The sequence below is a fragment of the Plutella xylostella genome, chromosome 20, assembly GCF_932276165.1.
Source record: "Plutella xylostella chromosome 20, ilPluXylo3.1, whole genome shotgun sequence".
NCBI lineage: Eukaryota > Metazoa > Arthropoda > Insecta > Lepidoptera > Plutellidae > Plutella > Plutella xylostella.
In genome coordinates, this window is record NC_064000.1 from 655,690 (window position 1) to 673,173 (window position 17,484).

At 45.0% G+C, this 17,484-nt stretch overlaps 2 protein-coding genes across 2 annotated transcripts; both read left to right on the forward strand.

Annotated features, from left to right (window-relative positions):
- The first annotated feature begins 2,301 nt into the window (after positions 1–2,301).
- LOC119691729 (40S ribosomal protein S20) lies at positions 2,302–4,099 on the forward strand. Its single transcript, XM_038109813.2, has 3 exons — positions 2,302–2,411; positions 2,731–2,892; positions 3,839–4,099. Exons 1-3 carry the CDS (start codon positions 2,409–2,411, stop codon positions 4,043–4,045), a joined length of 372 nt encoding a protein of 123 aa, XP_037965741.1. The 5' UTR covers positions 2,302–2,408; the 3' UTR covers positions 4,046–4,099.
- A 6,879-nt stretch (positions 4,100–10,978) lies between these two features.
- LOC105395907 lies at positions 10,979–16,669 on the forward strand. The gene has a single exon (XM_048628054.1). It carries the CDS (start codon positions 10,979–10,981, stop codon positions 16,667–16,669), a length of 5,691 nt encoding a protein of 1,896 aa, XP_048484011.1.
- The last annotated feature ends 815 nt before the right edge of the window (positions 16,670–17,484 follow it).

The window sequence follows — 17,484 nt, forward strand, 5'->3', positions numbered from 1 at the left end:
GATCATAAGTTTTAGGGTATGTCGCATACGACCACGGCTTTCTTCTGAACATCACTATGAAGTTATTGAGTATTTCTTCTTTAAAACGGGTGATAGTTTTTAAACTTAGTTTTGAATTTTTGAATAGTTTCATTATGGTTTCGTCATGTACCTATGTCCGTCTGTCCTGGCTCGTTCTCTGTCATTTCTGCACCGATTTCCACGAAACTGCGAAAATTGGTGGAGAGATGTATTATGATGATCTAAAAATTATTGGTTTTATAAATTTTCATAAAATCTATTTTTTTATATCCATAAAGCGAAAATTTGATTCGAAAAAAAACGACTCACCCCATTTCGTGTAAGGTATTGTTAAAAATACAAAGTTAAAATTATAGGGTCCCCCCCCCCCCCTTAACTGTTTAAATAGGTACTATTACTTATAATAATTTGGAAAAATGTGCCGTATACCTCCAAGTACTTAATTGGAGGTATACGGCACATTTTTCCTGCATCCTTCATTTTTACTGCCTCGACGTAGTGATACGGTTTTTGGTGTCATTGGCTTATTTCAAATACTTTTTAATAAATACATAAAAATGCCATCAAAGGATTTTCAAAGTTATACAAGTAAATGTAAATTTTTGCTGTTTTCTTTGTCAAAAAAACTAGATTAGGTGCTTGTAACTTATTTTATGTAACTTTTTAGCAGTTGTGCATATTTTTATTGGATAGAGATGACTTTTTGTGGATAAAATCATTTTATTTCATGTCCGTAAGGCGTTTAAATCTCGAGATATGATTTTTTATGGAAACTAAGTATCTCAAACATTAAAATGGCCACCATTTCTAGAATATTGAGATTTGAGCCCACATATGGGGGTGTTTTCTCGATGAAATCACTCGTAGAATACACCCTTAAAGTTTGTCGGGTTCGAAAACCAACACATTGTATAAAAAAAGCTGCGGGGATTTTCTATAACTTAAATCAATTATTCATTAAAGGTACGGCTAATCTACTACCTACCTACTTTGAAGGTTTTAGGAAAATGTATCACTTTTTAAAATGCGCTAAAATCAAATACAATATAGCACTTCTGCTCATGAGCAGGTTCGAAAGAGCTAAAAAAGCTAAATTGAGTGATTTCAGTAAAAAAATGCTCATGTACGGTTTTTACCCTAAATGTACGTTTTCAACGCTGGATATGTGCGCTTTGAGAACTCCGTTGCGGCAACACTGCTTACTCTTTCTCTCTGACCCTCAAAATAAGACAACTAAATGTTTTAACTTGGATCAAAATTGTAGTATTTATACAGCAGAAGCATATGCAATTTATCAAACTCTTATATATGTACAAAACTTGAATAATATTGAACAATACAATGAAATAATAATAGTTTCTGACTCTAAAAGTGTACTATTGTCATTACAAAATTTCAGTTTTAATTATAAGGTCAATTATATTGTGTATAAGATTAGAAATATTGTATATAATCTCAATATTAATGTGACTTTTAAATGGGTACCGTCTCACAGAGGTATCAAAGGCAATGAAGTGGTTGACAAAGCAGTCAATTCTAATCACGATGAAGATCATAGCAACATATGCAAGATTCCTTTTACCGACCTATACACGAATTTAAAGAACGATAAAAGACGACTATGGAATGAATATTACAAGGATATTTCGAAAATGAAAGGAAGATGGTATGCAGAGATCCAAAAAGAACTCCCAATCAAACCATGGTATCATAACCAATGAGAGAAAATATATAACCATTATAAATCGCCTGAGATTTGGACACTGCCAAACGCCCGCCCATTTACATCGCATTAAGATAACTGACAATAACAAATGCACTTACTGTGAAGCTGATGGGGCAGACTTGACCCATATTGTTATGAGATGTCCCAAATTTAACATGCAGAGACTAGCTCTTGTGGCTGATATACGAGAAGCTTTGAATACAGAGGAGGAGGAGAATGAGATCACGAACACTTCGGCTTCGGATGCCTTGGAAGAAACGGTTGAATCGGTTGATTCAAAAATGATGTCAATGCCTGATTTGCCTGCACAGATAATGACAGCTGACACCTGTCATCCTCGGAATGCTGTACCCCGCCGCGTTCAAGATATTTTAGCAAACCAAAAACTGTATAAGTGTTTATTTAATTTTATATCAACTACTGTTGAACAAATTTAATGTTGTTGTGTTTTTATCTGTAATTATTTTAGTTTAGTTTATTATTTTCTGTTTTTATTGTATGTTTGTATGCCTATGGACTTGTTTCCGGCGAATAAATGATTTAAAAAAAAAAAAAAATTTCTCTCTTACGTTTATGACGTGAAAAGTCGCGCCGTTCTCCGGTTCAGCGCTGTTCAATTTCATTGTAAAATTGTTTATCTCGACCGGGAAATAGCATAATCATGGTAAGTACACTTGGTTTTACCTACTACAAATATTTCTTGCCCTGAAAACCAATAATTTATGACTTTTTTACCCAAACTTACATGCACTTGGAGGTTATGTTTCCATGTGTCATTTCACTTCAACTGTTTTTATCCAAATCTTACCCTATTTCCCTGCCATATTTATCAAATTCAACATATTTCTGACGACCTTAAACACTACCATCAACTATTCCGCCTCAACAACTGACATTCTCCTCGAATCGTATCAAGAAAAAGTTAGGTTAAGTTCGGCCACCACACAACAATACCTTACCCCCATCCCCCATGTGTATTCCAGGCCGCCGCCGTCGTGTCAGGCAAGGACATCGAGAAGCCCCAGGCCGAGGTCTCGCCCATCCACCGCATCAGGATCACGCTGACGTCCCGCAACGTCCGCTCCCTGGAGAAGGTCTGCGGTGACCTCATCAACGGAGCCAAGAAGCAGAAGCTCCGTGTTAAGGTAATTATAGACTACTTCTTATTACTATGTATTTATTTATATTTAGAAAACCAACCAGCCTAATACAAATATAACATGACATTCAAAATATCATGTGACTATCAGGTTTTCACATTTTTCTAACTTAGGCACTTTAATTTAAATTTAATTACACAAGATTGATTTACATAGATATGTATGCCCCCAAGATGACCCACTAACCAATATATAAGACTGGATATAAATATTGGCTATTTTTGGTAAATCTGTGTATTAAATTGGCTGGTCAGTATAATGTCTCATAATAATGTAATACAAATGGAACTGGAGATGGAGCCTTGAAATCAAACTGAGGTTTTTAGCCCCCAGCTTAAAATCCCCAACTAATCTATTTGCACCTTAACCAAAACTACAAGCAGTGTGAATATTTGATCTGCTTGTTATAAACTGGTGCGACATCAGAACTCTTCAAAGTGCAGTGTGCGGGGAGTCAGTACCGCATTCTGCTCATAGGGGAGATACATTCACTTCATACACACTTAAATCACTTTGTTTTATTTGAATTTGACTATGTAAAATAAAAATGTGTCCTATGTAGCTTTACACATGATCAAAGTTTCTTTCTCAATCCCTTTATGGATATGGTATAGGCCTGCTCATGCACACTCAAATATTTTAATTCCTGTGATCTGAATCAATTAGCTCCCTAAAGACAGGGTCCATCTAAAACATCTTAACATTTTCAACTATATCTGACCCTCTGGTACGGTTTTTGCTATTTATGAAAACAAATAAGTTTATATTCTCTCATATCTGTAGGTTTCATGATAGCTTCCATTAGAGGCGCCACTTAGTATGCGAGAATACATAAACTTTTATAGTTTTCATCAAACTATCAAACCTGTAGTAGACCTGCAGATCGCCAGCATAAAACTATACAACTAACCATACATTTCCCCCATTACAGGGACCCGTCCGCATGCCCACCAAGTTCCTGCGAATCACCACCAGAAAGACTCCTTGTGGTGAAGGTTCCAAGACCTGGGACCGCTTCCAGATGCGGATCCACAAGCGGGTCATCGACCTGCACTCGCCCTCGGAGATCGTGAAGCAGATCACGTCCATCAACATCGAGCCTGGAGTAGAGGTGGAGGTCACCATCGCCGACGCGTAGGCATAGCCGCCGGTGCATTTTTTTTTATTTGAAAGAATAAAAATGTAACTGGAATTGATTTGTTTTATTAGAGCAGCCCATAGCAACATTTACATCCGGCAGTCAGCAACTAACCTTACTCTCTGGCTAATCCTTTGGCCACGCTGTCAAACCCTAGACGCGCTCTAGTCAGTTTCATAATCTGTAGAGTTCTACTGGCAAGTTGGGTTCAAATCCCAGCTTGGATACCACTGAAAAATTGTAAAATACTTAACAGTTTTTGGGAGGCAGCCAGGAATGTTATTTCAGGGACGGATAAATAGCTAATATACCCTGCCTAGGGCCTACCTGTAAAAACCTACTAGTGTATTTGTTACACTATACAGTAGTATTTTTCATTTATTTATTCCAGTTTGTTAACTCCGAAGATGCTCGATCTTACCTATAACTCCTGTGCCTGTGGCTATTAGTAGGGTGCTGGATACGAAAATGACCTGACATAACTTTTCACATTAGCAAAGTTGAAATATCAGTCAAAACAAAATTATTGCGAGTCTAACTTGAGCAATACAAGTAACAGATAGCATTTTTTCGTGACATTTATGTCGTCGAATCGTGACTTGAGCCTATAATAATATTTCAATGATTCACATCGCTTGCAAATTGTATAACAACATGCGTTTTTCATGGTGGCACGAATACTGGGGACGCACGCACTACAGTACAGAATCAATAGATCCTGCATGTTTCAGGACATTGATGGTATGTATTTGTGAAATTGGGGCAACCTCGTTTTCAGATAAGTGGCAGGTTTTTGTGGACATGGATATCCATGTTCTACTACCGAACATTGGAATCAATATGTTTAAGTACTTACCTATATTGATAATAATAATAATAATAATCAATGTACTTACACAAAATAGTTACCTACATAACCCTCTCAGTCAGCCATAGAATATAATATTATTAATTATTATGTATATGATTCCTAACAAGCATGGATTTTATTTGAGTAGCCCATGGCCTAGGTAGGTCCATCTTGGTCCTCAAGCGACATCTGAACCAAGCAGCTAAATGCTAGTTCTGTTTCAATTTCAAGAAATAATGTTTTATGTCCTACTTAGTATAGGTCCTATATGTATACCTTCATATAATATCTGCCTAAGTATTGATCAGTGTAATATTTTAAAGGAACTAAAAAGTCCCGGCCGGCAGCACGGTCCATTAGCTGAAAACAATTGAAAAAATATGGGCCCAATTTTATTGTTTCTGAGATTCGCTAATGAGCAATGAGCACTCGATATTTCCTGGACGAAAGCTTTACGAACACGTCTATATTATTTTCCGGGATCATCTAAGTAGGTACTTACTAGAATAGCGAGCTTTGTCTATATTACGATCGCACTATGTTGTAGTGCACCTTTTATAAAAATATTTATTATTCACAGGTTTCTAATTATTAGCTGAAATTCTACGGAAAGAACTAAGTAGATAGAAGATATACCTATGACTAAAGTATCTTCTTTTTTTCAGGAACATGACATAGGTTCTAGATCATAAGTTGATGACAATATGGGATTCTAGATTCATACAACACTTATTTATAAATAAATATACCTACTTACAATCAAGTCATAATAACTCTTATACTTAAGTAAGTACTTGACTCCCTATATGTATACCTAAGTACCTACTTAGTTACACCTCTATCTAACTATTACCTTCTAAAACCTCTATTTAGGTTACCTAACTATGGTAAGTACTGACTAGGTAACCCGGTTAGTTATTGATTTGTACTTTCCTAGCTAAATTAAGCCTAGGTAGCTATGTATAAAAACCACACCGTTATTATACCAGTTAAAATTGTAGGTCATTTAAGGATTGCCTAGACAAAATTCAGTAACATAGTTAGGTACCTAATTGATACCTAAAGCCTAGTTGTTATTCTGTGCTAAAACTTAATTAAAACTAGCTACCCCTCCTTATAATTACAAGCTAACCCACCCAAATGGCCGCACCCTAGACCCCTACCACAGCTGAGAGCCAAGCCCAGGTCCCGGGTGCAATGACACACCGTGCTAGTTCCACTGCCGTAGTGCCCCCCCCCCCCACCCCACCCCCCGACAGCAGACGGGTCGATACAGCGGTGCCTGGATTTCAGACGGCCCAGCCCAGACTAGCCGCCCGCAATCTAGAATGTCCTACGTACCTAGGTTATGTCAGTGCATGTCAGTTATTGATTTTTCGGACGTTTCTAGAAATGTATTGAAGAATTTTCTTGTTTACTTTAGTTTTATTACTTATACAATATCAATCAAAAATCTAGGCCTTAAATTGTAACTTATTGGATTGGTGAGATTAATTCGGATGGGTAGTTACTTATAAATAAATCCGGCATTAATGCCTAACTATACATAGTGCAAGCTTGCACTTGATTATGTATATAAACAATCACTGTCATAATTAATATTGTCTTCGTCCGAATAGGTAAGTAATACTACTTATTCAAGCCTGGCAGCTGAGGTGGTGGATGAAGAAGTCATCTATGTAAAATTGTAAATCTATTGCCAAATATACCGGCCATGTTGACCATGTTTCTTTCTGGCTTAGGAATATTGGTAACAATGATCTGTTATACTTATAAATTTTACTTAACTCCCCCTAGCATCTCGGCAGAGACCATACTATACCAAACAAAATGTATTGAATATTTGCTTAGTTAGAAACCGAATAACTACGAAGCTAAAACATCTGAACAACGCTATAAATATCCTGAAATCGATGCCCAGACTTGACTAGGTAACCTAGATGTATCTAGATGTCTAGATGTAGGCACGCAGGCGGAGGCTGCGCCCAGACTGCGGGGGGTGGGGGTTGCCATGACAACGGCCGGGGAGCTCAGGACTGGATCAATATGACACAGCCTTTTATTGAATTACAATAGGGTTTGTATTGAAAAATAATTTTCTTTTTAAACCTAGTTACTCATTGCTAGTTCCAATACTCTTATAACTGCTAAAGCAACGGATAAAACTATAGATCACTGGTTGGCTACACGAGGTCTTGAGTAGGTACCACGAACATGCAAGCGTAGGGTGGGACGCCCACCGATCCGCTTCGGTATCGGTTAGCTGGATGAAGAAGCCCCAGAAGAGAGTGCTCAGGTGCCCCTCGGGACTCCGGTAGTTGCGAGAGGCCATGTCCTGCTGTGGACGGTAAGGAATTTATTACGATAACTACTGTCCCATTATGCATTTCGGGAAGGTTGAAATAAATAGTCCCACTTCACCCACTGGATGAATGATTATCCCATAGAAATATCTAGACTAGGAGAACTCTACACATCGTTTTAAATATTTTCCCTACCAACCTACAGGTATGAAATCCTAAATCAAAGCGCAGACATATCTAGGTTACCTAGATATCTATCTAGATCTATATAGAGCTGAGGGAGGCTGGTTGCCATGGTAACGATGTGTGAAAGAGATGGGCATCTCTCACTTCCGATCGATTGTAGCTATTTTTGAAACTGATAGATGGGTGAACGTTATTGGTGGAAATATTCACTAACATGGCCGATTTCAGGGGATGGGAAATTCTGAAAATCGTTGTTTACTTAGATATCTAATTCTAATTATGCTAGGTATGTTGAGTATTTGGTACACGGTCTGCAGTTCTACGTAGGTACAAATCGTGAATATTATCGTGAATGGTTCAGTCACTAATATAAGTAAGTGCCAATTTCTCCATTGTCGGTTATCTAACCGACAGGGATTGATTTATAATTAAACGTCATCTCCATATAAAATTCATGACAGATGTGTCAATAGTTAACCACTACTCCCTGGTTATGCTCTAACCAAGAATGGAAAAATTGGCACTAAGCTAAGTAAATAAAATAACCCAAATCAAATCTCAGTATCTTACCAAACTAGGTACACCTAGGTCAAGGATAGGTAACCTGACCTAACCATTTCATTACGCCTGCAGTGTTGGCTAGTGTAGCATCAATTCTTCATATCATAGGTAGGTACCTAGTTACATAGAAATAGTAACTGACTACCTAGTGTAAATTACTCAACAGGTCTAAACGACATCATGTCCCATTCAATGTCACTTAGCGTGTAATAGTCAGATAGACATTACAATACAATGTATGAGCGTAGGTCACAGGGGTATAATCGTGACAGTTCTGACATTGCGAAAAAGAGACGCTTAGCTACATTAAGCGTAAGAAAGAAACGTTAAGCTGTAAATGTTTTTTGTCCTTTTTGCTGTGGCGCCTGTTTACGTCAGTTCTCTGTGCCAAACAATGAAACAAATGAAAAATCTGTGCCAAACAAAGGCTGACAGTTACAACAAAATTTTCTAAATGCTATTTATTTTTGATTTGCTAGTGATTTGTGGGTGTTTATTAAGTTTATTAGACTATTATCATCACTTAACGAGTGTGTGACATGGGTGGGTGGATTTTGTTCGGTTGTATAGAGCATATTGAACGAAAACACGATGGAATGATGGATGAGATATATTTTCACATGTAAGTAGATACTATCAAGTTTAACAAGCTTTCATTCATCATAGTACTATCTATTGGCTCGATTTTAATATAAAACGATACTAATTTTAATACTGTAAGGTCTTTTAGTATCAGTTTTAAGTAAAAATTACGAGGTACCATATCATAACAAATCACACGGTGTTGCAAGTTATTGAAAATTTATTTTACCCACAAATATTATAGTATGCAAAGAAAATACTAGAAATTGTAACGGACTCGGGTTGGGTTTACAAATGGGGCGCACGAATTCGGTTTTTGTGAAGATTGTATTTTGTAGAAGTCATTCTCCTCTTTCAAATGAGGTGCCTCTCATTGTGAGGAAACGTTCGTTTCTTTTTTTTTCTTCCATGTGTGATTTCTTCTGTATAATATAAAGTTTATTGTATTGATACGAAATACGTGTTTCCTTTAAAAAAAACCCCATCACATATTTGGCCCACGATTATAATGCTCATGCTCATCCATTTATCTCTTTCATAGGTTTCCGACAGAAAAAAAAATATCAAGAAAATGGATAGACATTACCGGTCGCACAAATTGGGAACCAAGGAAACATAAAAAAATTGTGTTCGGCACATTTTGAAGAGGATTGTTTCGATTGGACGAAGACAATGAATCATACAATCCACTCAGTTTGTGTATATTAAATAATTATATTGAAATCAAATAAGTATGAGTAAAGTTTTTTTTCTTATATCGTCGGTTGACAGGAAAAACTCACTAAGGCTGATTTTTCAATATTCAGATAAATGTTATCTGGGTAATACAAACATTGAGAAACATTGAGACGCAACAGCATCAAAATTATTTCCCAGCAAAACTTTTGTCTGGCTATTGAAAAATTAGCCTTTAGTGTCTTTTTCCTATCAACCGACGATATACTGAAGTTTTGTTTTTGTTATTACGATAAGTTAAATTTCCCCATATTTAGGTTTTATTTTTTTGTCGGCAACATCTATGGTTTGAGTGAGAAAGAGAATAGTGCACACGGCGATTGCGAATCTATTTGTAGTTGATCTGAGGCGTAGGTGTTCAGTAGGCGTTGAGGTTAGTTCCTAAAACTTACATCAACTAGAGTTTTAAACCTTATTCTAAGGCTGTCTAAGGTTTATTTTTGAAGAGGGGAAGGGTTTAGGGTTCCTTAAGTGAATGAGGTCCCGTGGCAGCGTGATTTACTTAATAAGTGGGAGTCTAATATAATTTAGTGGAGTAGGGCAGTTTAGTTTAGACAGCATCCGTAAATCTATAGTGATCGTAAACATACGGTTAGTTACATAAAAAAAAACACGCACTCACGCCTTGTACTAATGTACTCCCTTGCGGGGTAGGCAGAGGTGCATTGCTGCACCCACTTTTCGCCAGAGTGTTATGTTAGTCCCAATGTAATAGGGGGCGGGCCTATTGCCATTTTACGGGCACATCCAACTCCAAGACCCGAGAACAAATATCTGTGTTTAAACAAATATCTGCCCCAGCCGGGAATCGAACCCGGGACCATCGGCTCAAGTAGTCAGGGTCACTAACCACTACGCCATTCGGTCGTCTAGTTACATTTAGTTACATAACTAAGTTATAATAAATAAGCTTCTAACAATGTTTGAGCTGGATTGATTTTGATAAAACATAGGTAAGAAGCTTTCTAACTAGACAAATTAAAGGTGCTACAAACATACAAATCTCTCTCATTTGGCATACGGAACCCATTATAAATAAAATAGAACCTCCAATACAGCCCTAGGACGGAGGGTTGCTCTAGTTTTGAACAAGAGCTGTCATATGCCATGTGTTCAAGACTGTTTAGATTAGATTATTGATTTAATTGTTTATAATTCGAATTGTTTAAGTTTAATAAAGTTTATTTGATTATGTCTATAGGTAGGTAGAGATCTAATAAAGTTATAGTTATTGTTTTTAGTTAGGTATAATGTTAGGTAATAGTTTGTAAATATACCTAGTATAAGTTGTTTATTAATAAATAAACTATGAGGCTTGTTAGGCGCGATAATAGATAGTAGATAGTACCAATGAGGGCGCTTATGGTGCAAAGCGCTCTGATTGGTCGACGCATTACTTGCCCCGCCTCCCACCGCCCGCGCGGCGGAGAGCGCATTTAAATATAGGCGGTCCGGGCCGCCTCGATCATTCCGGTCGCAGCCTCCAAGAAGCAAAGAAGCCTCCTAATAATAGAAGAAAAAAGCCTTCTCATTACAAGCACCTGCCCTGCCCTACAAGAAAGAAGAATCCCTGCTTGCTCTTCGATCAGCTTCACAAACGATTTTCACAAACGATTTTCGCAAACGATTTCTACAAACGATTTTAATGTGACGTGCTAGATCGAAGGGGTGCGTCACATTTTCTGGTCCATTCGAGCGCCGGATTGAAGATCAAGCATGGTGAACACAAGAAGCGCCTCCAAGTCAGCCTCGGTAGCCGGTGCCACGGACAGCACCGGTACTGAGGCCACCGCGACGACGGCAACCACGAGCAGCGGGGATACCTACACGTCGACGGGAGCATCCACGGACACATCGAACGAAGCATCAAGCACTGCGGCCGCCTCAGAAGTCACGGCCTCCGCTACAGCCCGTGTCCCTGCCCCCGCGCCCCCCGCGCCTACCCCTGCGACGCCGAAGCCCGTCAAGCCGCACACGCCACGTCGCGCATGTTCAAATGCGTCTTCAAAGGGTCGCCGCCGGGAGTTGCTGAAGGCCAAGGAAGAGCTTCTGAAGAAACAAATGGAGTTAGCCGCCGTACGGGTGGCCATGCTGGAAGAAGAAACGGACGATGAAGAAGAAGAAGACGACACCTCCACCATAAGGGGTGTCCGCATGTCCGAGTGGGTACAACAAAGTACTCTCGCGCTGACCATGCAACCACATCACGCCGTGCCGAGAGAAGACGCCGGAGCGACAGCGGGCCTCCCACGCCGGACATCGATGCCAGAGCCGCGCATCGAAGCCAGTCCACCGGGAGCCGCACTGGAGAACGCCGCGCCGCCGTCTGCACGTCGTGAGCCGTGTCCCATGGGTGCCGACGAGCCGAGAATACAGCTGCCACCGAACCCGTACACGTCAGAGCCGCACGTGTACGAGCCGCCGCGTCCGGTGCAGCATCGCTACGACCCACGACCGAGCGCCTTTGACTACAAGGAGCTAGCCGAAGCCATCGCCCTAGCTGCACGTGCGCTGCCGTCGCCGCCTCAACATGTCGCCGCGCCGCGCCATGTCAACGAGCTACCAACGTTCAGCGGGGCATCGAGTGATTGGCTGCCATTCAAGGCGGCCTATGAAGAATCTGCGCAGTCCCTCACGGAGCAAGAGAACCTGTCTCGACTGCGCAGAGCCATCAAAGGAGCAGCGAAGGAGGCCGTCCACTGCCTGTTCATCGGGACGCCCTCTACGAAAGAAGTGATGGAGCTGCTGTCTGCGCAATTCGGGAGGCCGGACGCACTCATCATTCACGAGATGGAGAAGCTGCGCAGACTACCGAAGATCGTCGACACTCCGAAGGCCATCTGCGACTTCGCCGCGACGATGACCAACGCGACGGCCACAGTGGTGGCATTGAAGAAGGAGCAGTACCTACACAATGCGGAGATCGTCAACAACGTCGTGGAAAAGCTGCCGGCCACACTGCGCAACGAGTGCTACACCTACATCACCGAGCAGCCTGAAGACATCCCCGACCTGGTCAAGCTGACGCAGTTCGCCAAGCGGGCCGCGGCACGGTGCAGCCGCTTCGCGCCCATGGACATCGCAGCGAGTGACCGGCGGGAGCCCGCGCCAAAGAAGACTGCGCGCACGTACCACGTCGACACAACTACAGCTGCGAAGCCTGCGTGCCCCATCTGCGGCGAGAAGCATGAAGCTGCCGCCTGTCCGACACTGAAGCGAGCCGAAGTACCTGCGAGGTGGGACATAGCGAAGAAATACAAACTATGTTTCCGCTGCATGAAGATCCGCAAGTACCGACACTCCTGCAAGCCGAAGCAGTGCGACAAGGACGGGTGTACCTACATGCACCATCCGCTGCTGCATGGCGGTACCTACGCATCGACCGCCAGTACGCAAGTCGTCCAATCGCAAGAATCTGAAGCAGTAACAACAGCGCGAGAAGAAAGAAGTGCAACGGGGCTCCTGAAGATACTACAAGTACGAGTCACCGGGCCAAAGGGGTCGCTCGACACCTACGCGCTACTAGACGACGGGTCGACGTGCACACTCATCGAGTCAGCAGTCGCGCAGCAGATCGGAGCAACGGGACCGCCGTCACCCTTTTACATAGAAGGGGTGTCGGGCATGAAGATCGACGCCAGCGAGTCGCGCCGAGTCAACTTGAAGATCTGCGGGCGTAACACGAGCGAAGTCGACATCTGCGCGCGCACAGTGCCGGACATCGGTGTCTCGCCTCAGACGGTGCCTGCGGGGATCATCGAGAGCTGCCCACACCTGCAGGACATCAAAGAAGACATCCTCTACGAGCGAGGCGCCGCCACCATCCTGCTCGGGCAAGATAACTGGGAGTTGCTGCTCACGCACGCTTTCAAGTCGGGCGCGCGCGGACAACCTGTGGCGTCACTCACGACGCTCGGGTGGGTGCTACACGGCGTGCAGTACCGACAGCCGGCAGTGCAGCGCGTGCACCACCTCACGGTGCAGCCGCTTCAAGAAGAGACAATGGAGAAAATGATGCGGGACCACTTCGCACTCGAGTCGCTGTGCGTCGACAAGAAGAAATCATACACAGAGGCCGAGCGACGCGCGCTTACGCAGCTAGAAGAAAACACGCGCGCACTACCGGCGGGAGGCTACGAAACATGCCTCCTGTGGAAAGAAGACGACCCTCGGCCACCAGACAACTACTCGAGTACAATGAAACGACTCGAGTTGCTCGAGAGGAAGCTGGACAAGAACGAAGCTATGAAGACGCGGTACAACGCACAGATGCAGGTGCTGCTCGACAGCGGCTACGCTGAGGAGGCGCCGCGTGAGAAGAACGAGAAGATCTGGTACCTGCCTCACTTCGCTGTCATCAACCCTCAGAAGCCGGAGAAACTGAGGATCGTCCACGACGCCGCCGCTCGAACGAGAGGGACAAGTCTCAACGACATGCTGCTGCCCGGCCCAGACCTCCTGCAGTCACTCCCGGGGGTCCTCATGCGGTTCCGGCAACATGCAGTGGCGGTGAGCGCGGACATAAAAGATATGTTCATGCGCGTTCACATCAGAGAAGAAGATCGCGACATGCAGCGCTTCCTATGGAGGGGAGATCGACGCGCCGGCCCGCCTACCGAGTATCGCATGAAGAGCGTCATATTCGGTGCGACTTCATCACCGTGTACGGCTATTTATGTGAAAAATAGCAACGCCGAGCGCTACAAGGACATCTACCCGGAGGCAGCCGAGGCCGTGGTGAGAAATCACTACGTGGACGACTACCTGGCGAGCTACGAAACAGAAGAAGAGGCGGTGCGCATCTCCACTGAAGTCAACAAGATACATCACTTCGCGAACTACGACCTGCAGAAGTGGACGTCGAACAGCCGCATCGTGCTCGCTCAGCTGTCGTCATCTGAAGCTGAAGACCCTAGACTGCTGCAACTGGACCCGGGGAAGCTGCTGGGCATGGTGTGGCACCCGGAGGACGACACACTCTCCTTCAACTTGAACAAACATCGCATCCCCGAGGCAATACTGAGCGGCGAGCGCACACCTACGAAGAGAGAAGCGCTGCGGACAGTCATGTCGATCTACGACCCGCTCGGACTCGCCACGCCAGTCACCGTGCAAGCGAAGCGCATCCTGCAGGACGTCTGGCGCTCCGGCATCGACTGGGACGCGCAACTCGAAGACAACGAAGCACGAGCATGGAGGAGCTGGATCGAGCACGCGCAACAGCTGCCACGCCTCGCCGTGCCGCGCTGCTACGCCTCATACAGCGACGCGGCCACCCGCGAGCTCCACATCTTCGTCGACGCAAGTTCGTCTGCATATGCTGCTGTCGTCTACTGGAGGGTCGTCGATCAAGAGGGAAACACACACCTGTCACTCGTCAGCGGAAAAGCAAGAGTCGCACAGCTCAACAAGGTGGTCTCCATCCCGCGACTCGAACTGCAAGCGGCCGTGCTGGGATGCCGCCTCGCACAAGCCGCCATCGAAGAACACGACTTGAAGCCGAGTCGTCGAGTGTACTGGTCGGACTCAAGAACAGTACTCACGTGGCTACGAAATGGCCCACGTACCAACAAGCCGTTCGTAGCACACCGCGTAGCCGAGATAAGCGACACTACGAAAACAAAGGAGTGGCGCTGGGTACCTACAAAGGAGAACACAGCCGACGACGCAACGCGCGACACGCCCCCAGACTTCAACTCAAGTCACCGGTGGTACCGCGGCCCCGCCTTCCTATACCTACCGGAGGAGCACTGGCCGCGAGAAGAGAAGATCATCGAAGAAGACACGGGGGAAGAGCGAACACTCGTCACTGTCGCCGCCACACGCTTGTCTGAGGCCCTGCCAGACATAACTCGCTTCAGTAACTTCATGCGAGTTATTCGAGCGACGGCACGGGTACTACAATTCATCGAGCTACTACGTGCGAAGAAACAAACAGTGCTGCATAAGCGCACTAAGAAGAATGAAGAGGCCGACCCTGCGTGGACGAGTACTACGCCGAGAACAGCTACGCGGGCCGCTACGCCCGCCGTGAAGACAGCTGTGCGGAAGTACCTACTTCTCAGCGCTCGGCACATGCACTGCGCGCGTCAACTGTGGCTACGCTCGCAACAACAAGAAAACTTCGCTGAAGAAATAGCTGCGCTACAGAAAAGCGTCGCTATACCTACTACGAGTCGACTGCACAACTTATCAGTCATACTCGACGAAGAGAAGATCATCAGACTACGTTCAAGAATAGCGACTGCCGCCGACATCACCCCATCGCAACGTGAACCGGCAGTACTCGACGGCAATCATCGGTGGACCCGACTGTACATCGCTTGGGTACACAAACAGCTTCACCACGGCGGGTTCGAGACAACTGCGAATGAAGTCCGGCAACACTACTGGGTGCTGAGACTACGACACGCCGTGCGCAGCGAAGTGAAGCAATGCCTGGCCTGCCGCATACGGAAGGCCACACCTGCGCAGCCGTCGACGGGCAACCATCCATATACACGGCTCGCGCATCATCAGAGGCCGTTCACCTACACCGGACTCGACTACTTTGGCCCTCTCATGGTCACTGTGGGTCGTACGAAGCAGAAGAGGTACGGCGTGCTGTTCACGTGCCTCACCACTCGAGCAGTACACCTCGAGGTCGCCGGCAGCCTGAGCACGGACTCGGCTATCATGGCGCTGCGACGGTTCATCGCGCGGCGCAACTGTCCCTCCGAGCTTCACTCCGACAACGGGACCAACCTGCGGGGCGCCGACGTCGAGTTGAAGAAAGCAGCGCTGGCAGCCATGGAGGAGGAGGCGTCGGTGCGCTTCATCCAGTGGCGGTACATCCCTCCGAGCGCACCATTCATGGGCGGCGCGTGGGAACGGCTGGTGCGGAGCGTCAAGAACGCGCTGCAAGTCACACTGCACGAGCGCGCGCCGAAAGAAGAGGTCCTCGCTACACTACTGGTCGAGGCGGAGCACACCATCAACAGTCGGCCGCTCACCCACGTGTCGACCTCTGCAGACGACGAGGAAGCCCTCACGCCGAACCACTTCCTGCTGGGCGCGCCGTCACGAGTGCCGCTGCCGGGAGCCTTCACCGAGGACGACGAGGCCGGCCGCAAGGACTGGAGGAAGAGTCAACGCCTGGCAGACATGTTCTGGGCGCGCTGGGTACGAGAATACCTACCGGAGCTGCAACACCGGCGGGAGCCCCGAGCCACCAACGGGGCCATCAAGAAGGACGACCTCGTGCTCATCGCGGACGGGACTCTACCACGGAACTGCTGGCCACGCGGAGTCGTCGTGTCTACCTACCCCGGTCCAGACGGCGAGGTGCGAGCAGTCGACGTGCGCACCAACAGAGGGGTACTCCGGCGGCCTACGAAGAAATTGGTCATCCTGCCAGTCAACACTTGAACACGCAAGATTCCAGCTACAAGAGCTGCGGCGGGAGAGATGTTCAAGACTGTTTAGATTAGATTATTGATTTAATTGTTTATAATTCGAATTGTTTAAGTTTAATAAAGTTTATTTGATTATGTCTATAGGTAGGTAGAGATCTAATAAAGTTATAGTTATTGTTTTTAGTTAGGTATAATGTTAGGTAATAGTTTGTAAATATACCTAGTATAAGTTGTTTATTAATAAATAAACTATGAGGCTTGTTAGGCGCGATAATAGATAGTAGATAGTACCAATGAGGGCGCTTATGGTGCAAAGCGCTCTGATTGGTCGACGCATTACTTGCCCCGCCTCCCACCGCCCGCGCGGCGGAGAGCGCATTTAAATATAGGCGGTCCGGGCCGCCTCGATCATTCCGGTCGCAGCCTCCAAGAAGCAAAGAAGCCTCCTAATAATAGAAGAAAAAAGCCTTCTCATTACAAGCACCTGCCCTGCCCTACAAGAAAGAAGAATCCCTGCTTGCTCTTCGATCAGCTTCACAAACGATTTTCACAAACGATTTTCGCAAACGATTTCTACAAACGATTTTAATGTGACGTGCTAGATCGAAGGGGTGCGTCACACCATGCAATTGGTACGTTTAATGCAACGAGATAGAGTCGTGGTGAGCGCAGCACTTCGAGACTAATATTAGGGCCACTTGCACAAACATATTAAACTAGATTTAGTGTCAAATCTCGATTTAAGAAACGTCAATCCATATAAATTTATAGCAGAAATCGAGATTTAACACTAAATCTAGTTTAATATGTTTGTGCAAGTCACCCTTA

Bases quoted from the DNA above. Each gene is read 5' to 3' on its own strand.
- LOC119691729 (XM_038109813.2), top strand. The intron at 2,893-3,838 runs GTAATTATAGAC...CCCCCATTACAG, and splicing joins AGCAGAAGCTCCGTGTTAAG to GGACCCGTCCGCATGCCCAC.
- LOC105395907 (XM_048628054.1), top strand. From the start codon at position 10,979: ATGGTGAACACAAGAAGCGCCTCCAAGTCAGCCTCGGTAGCCGGTGCC.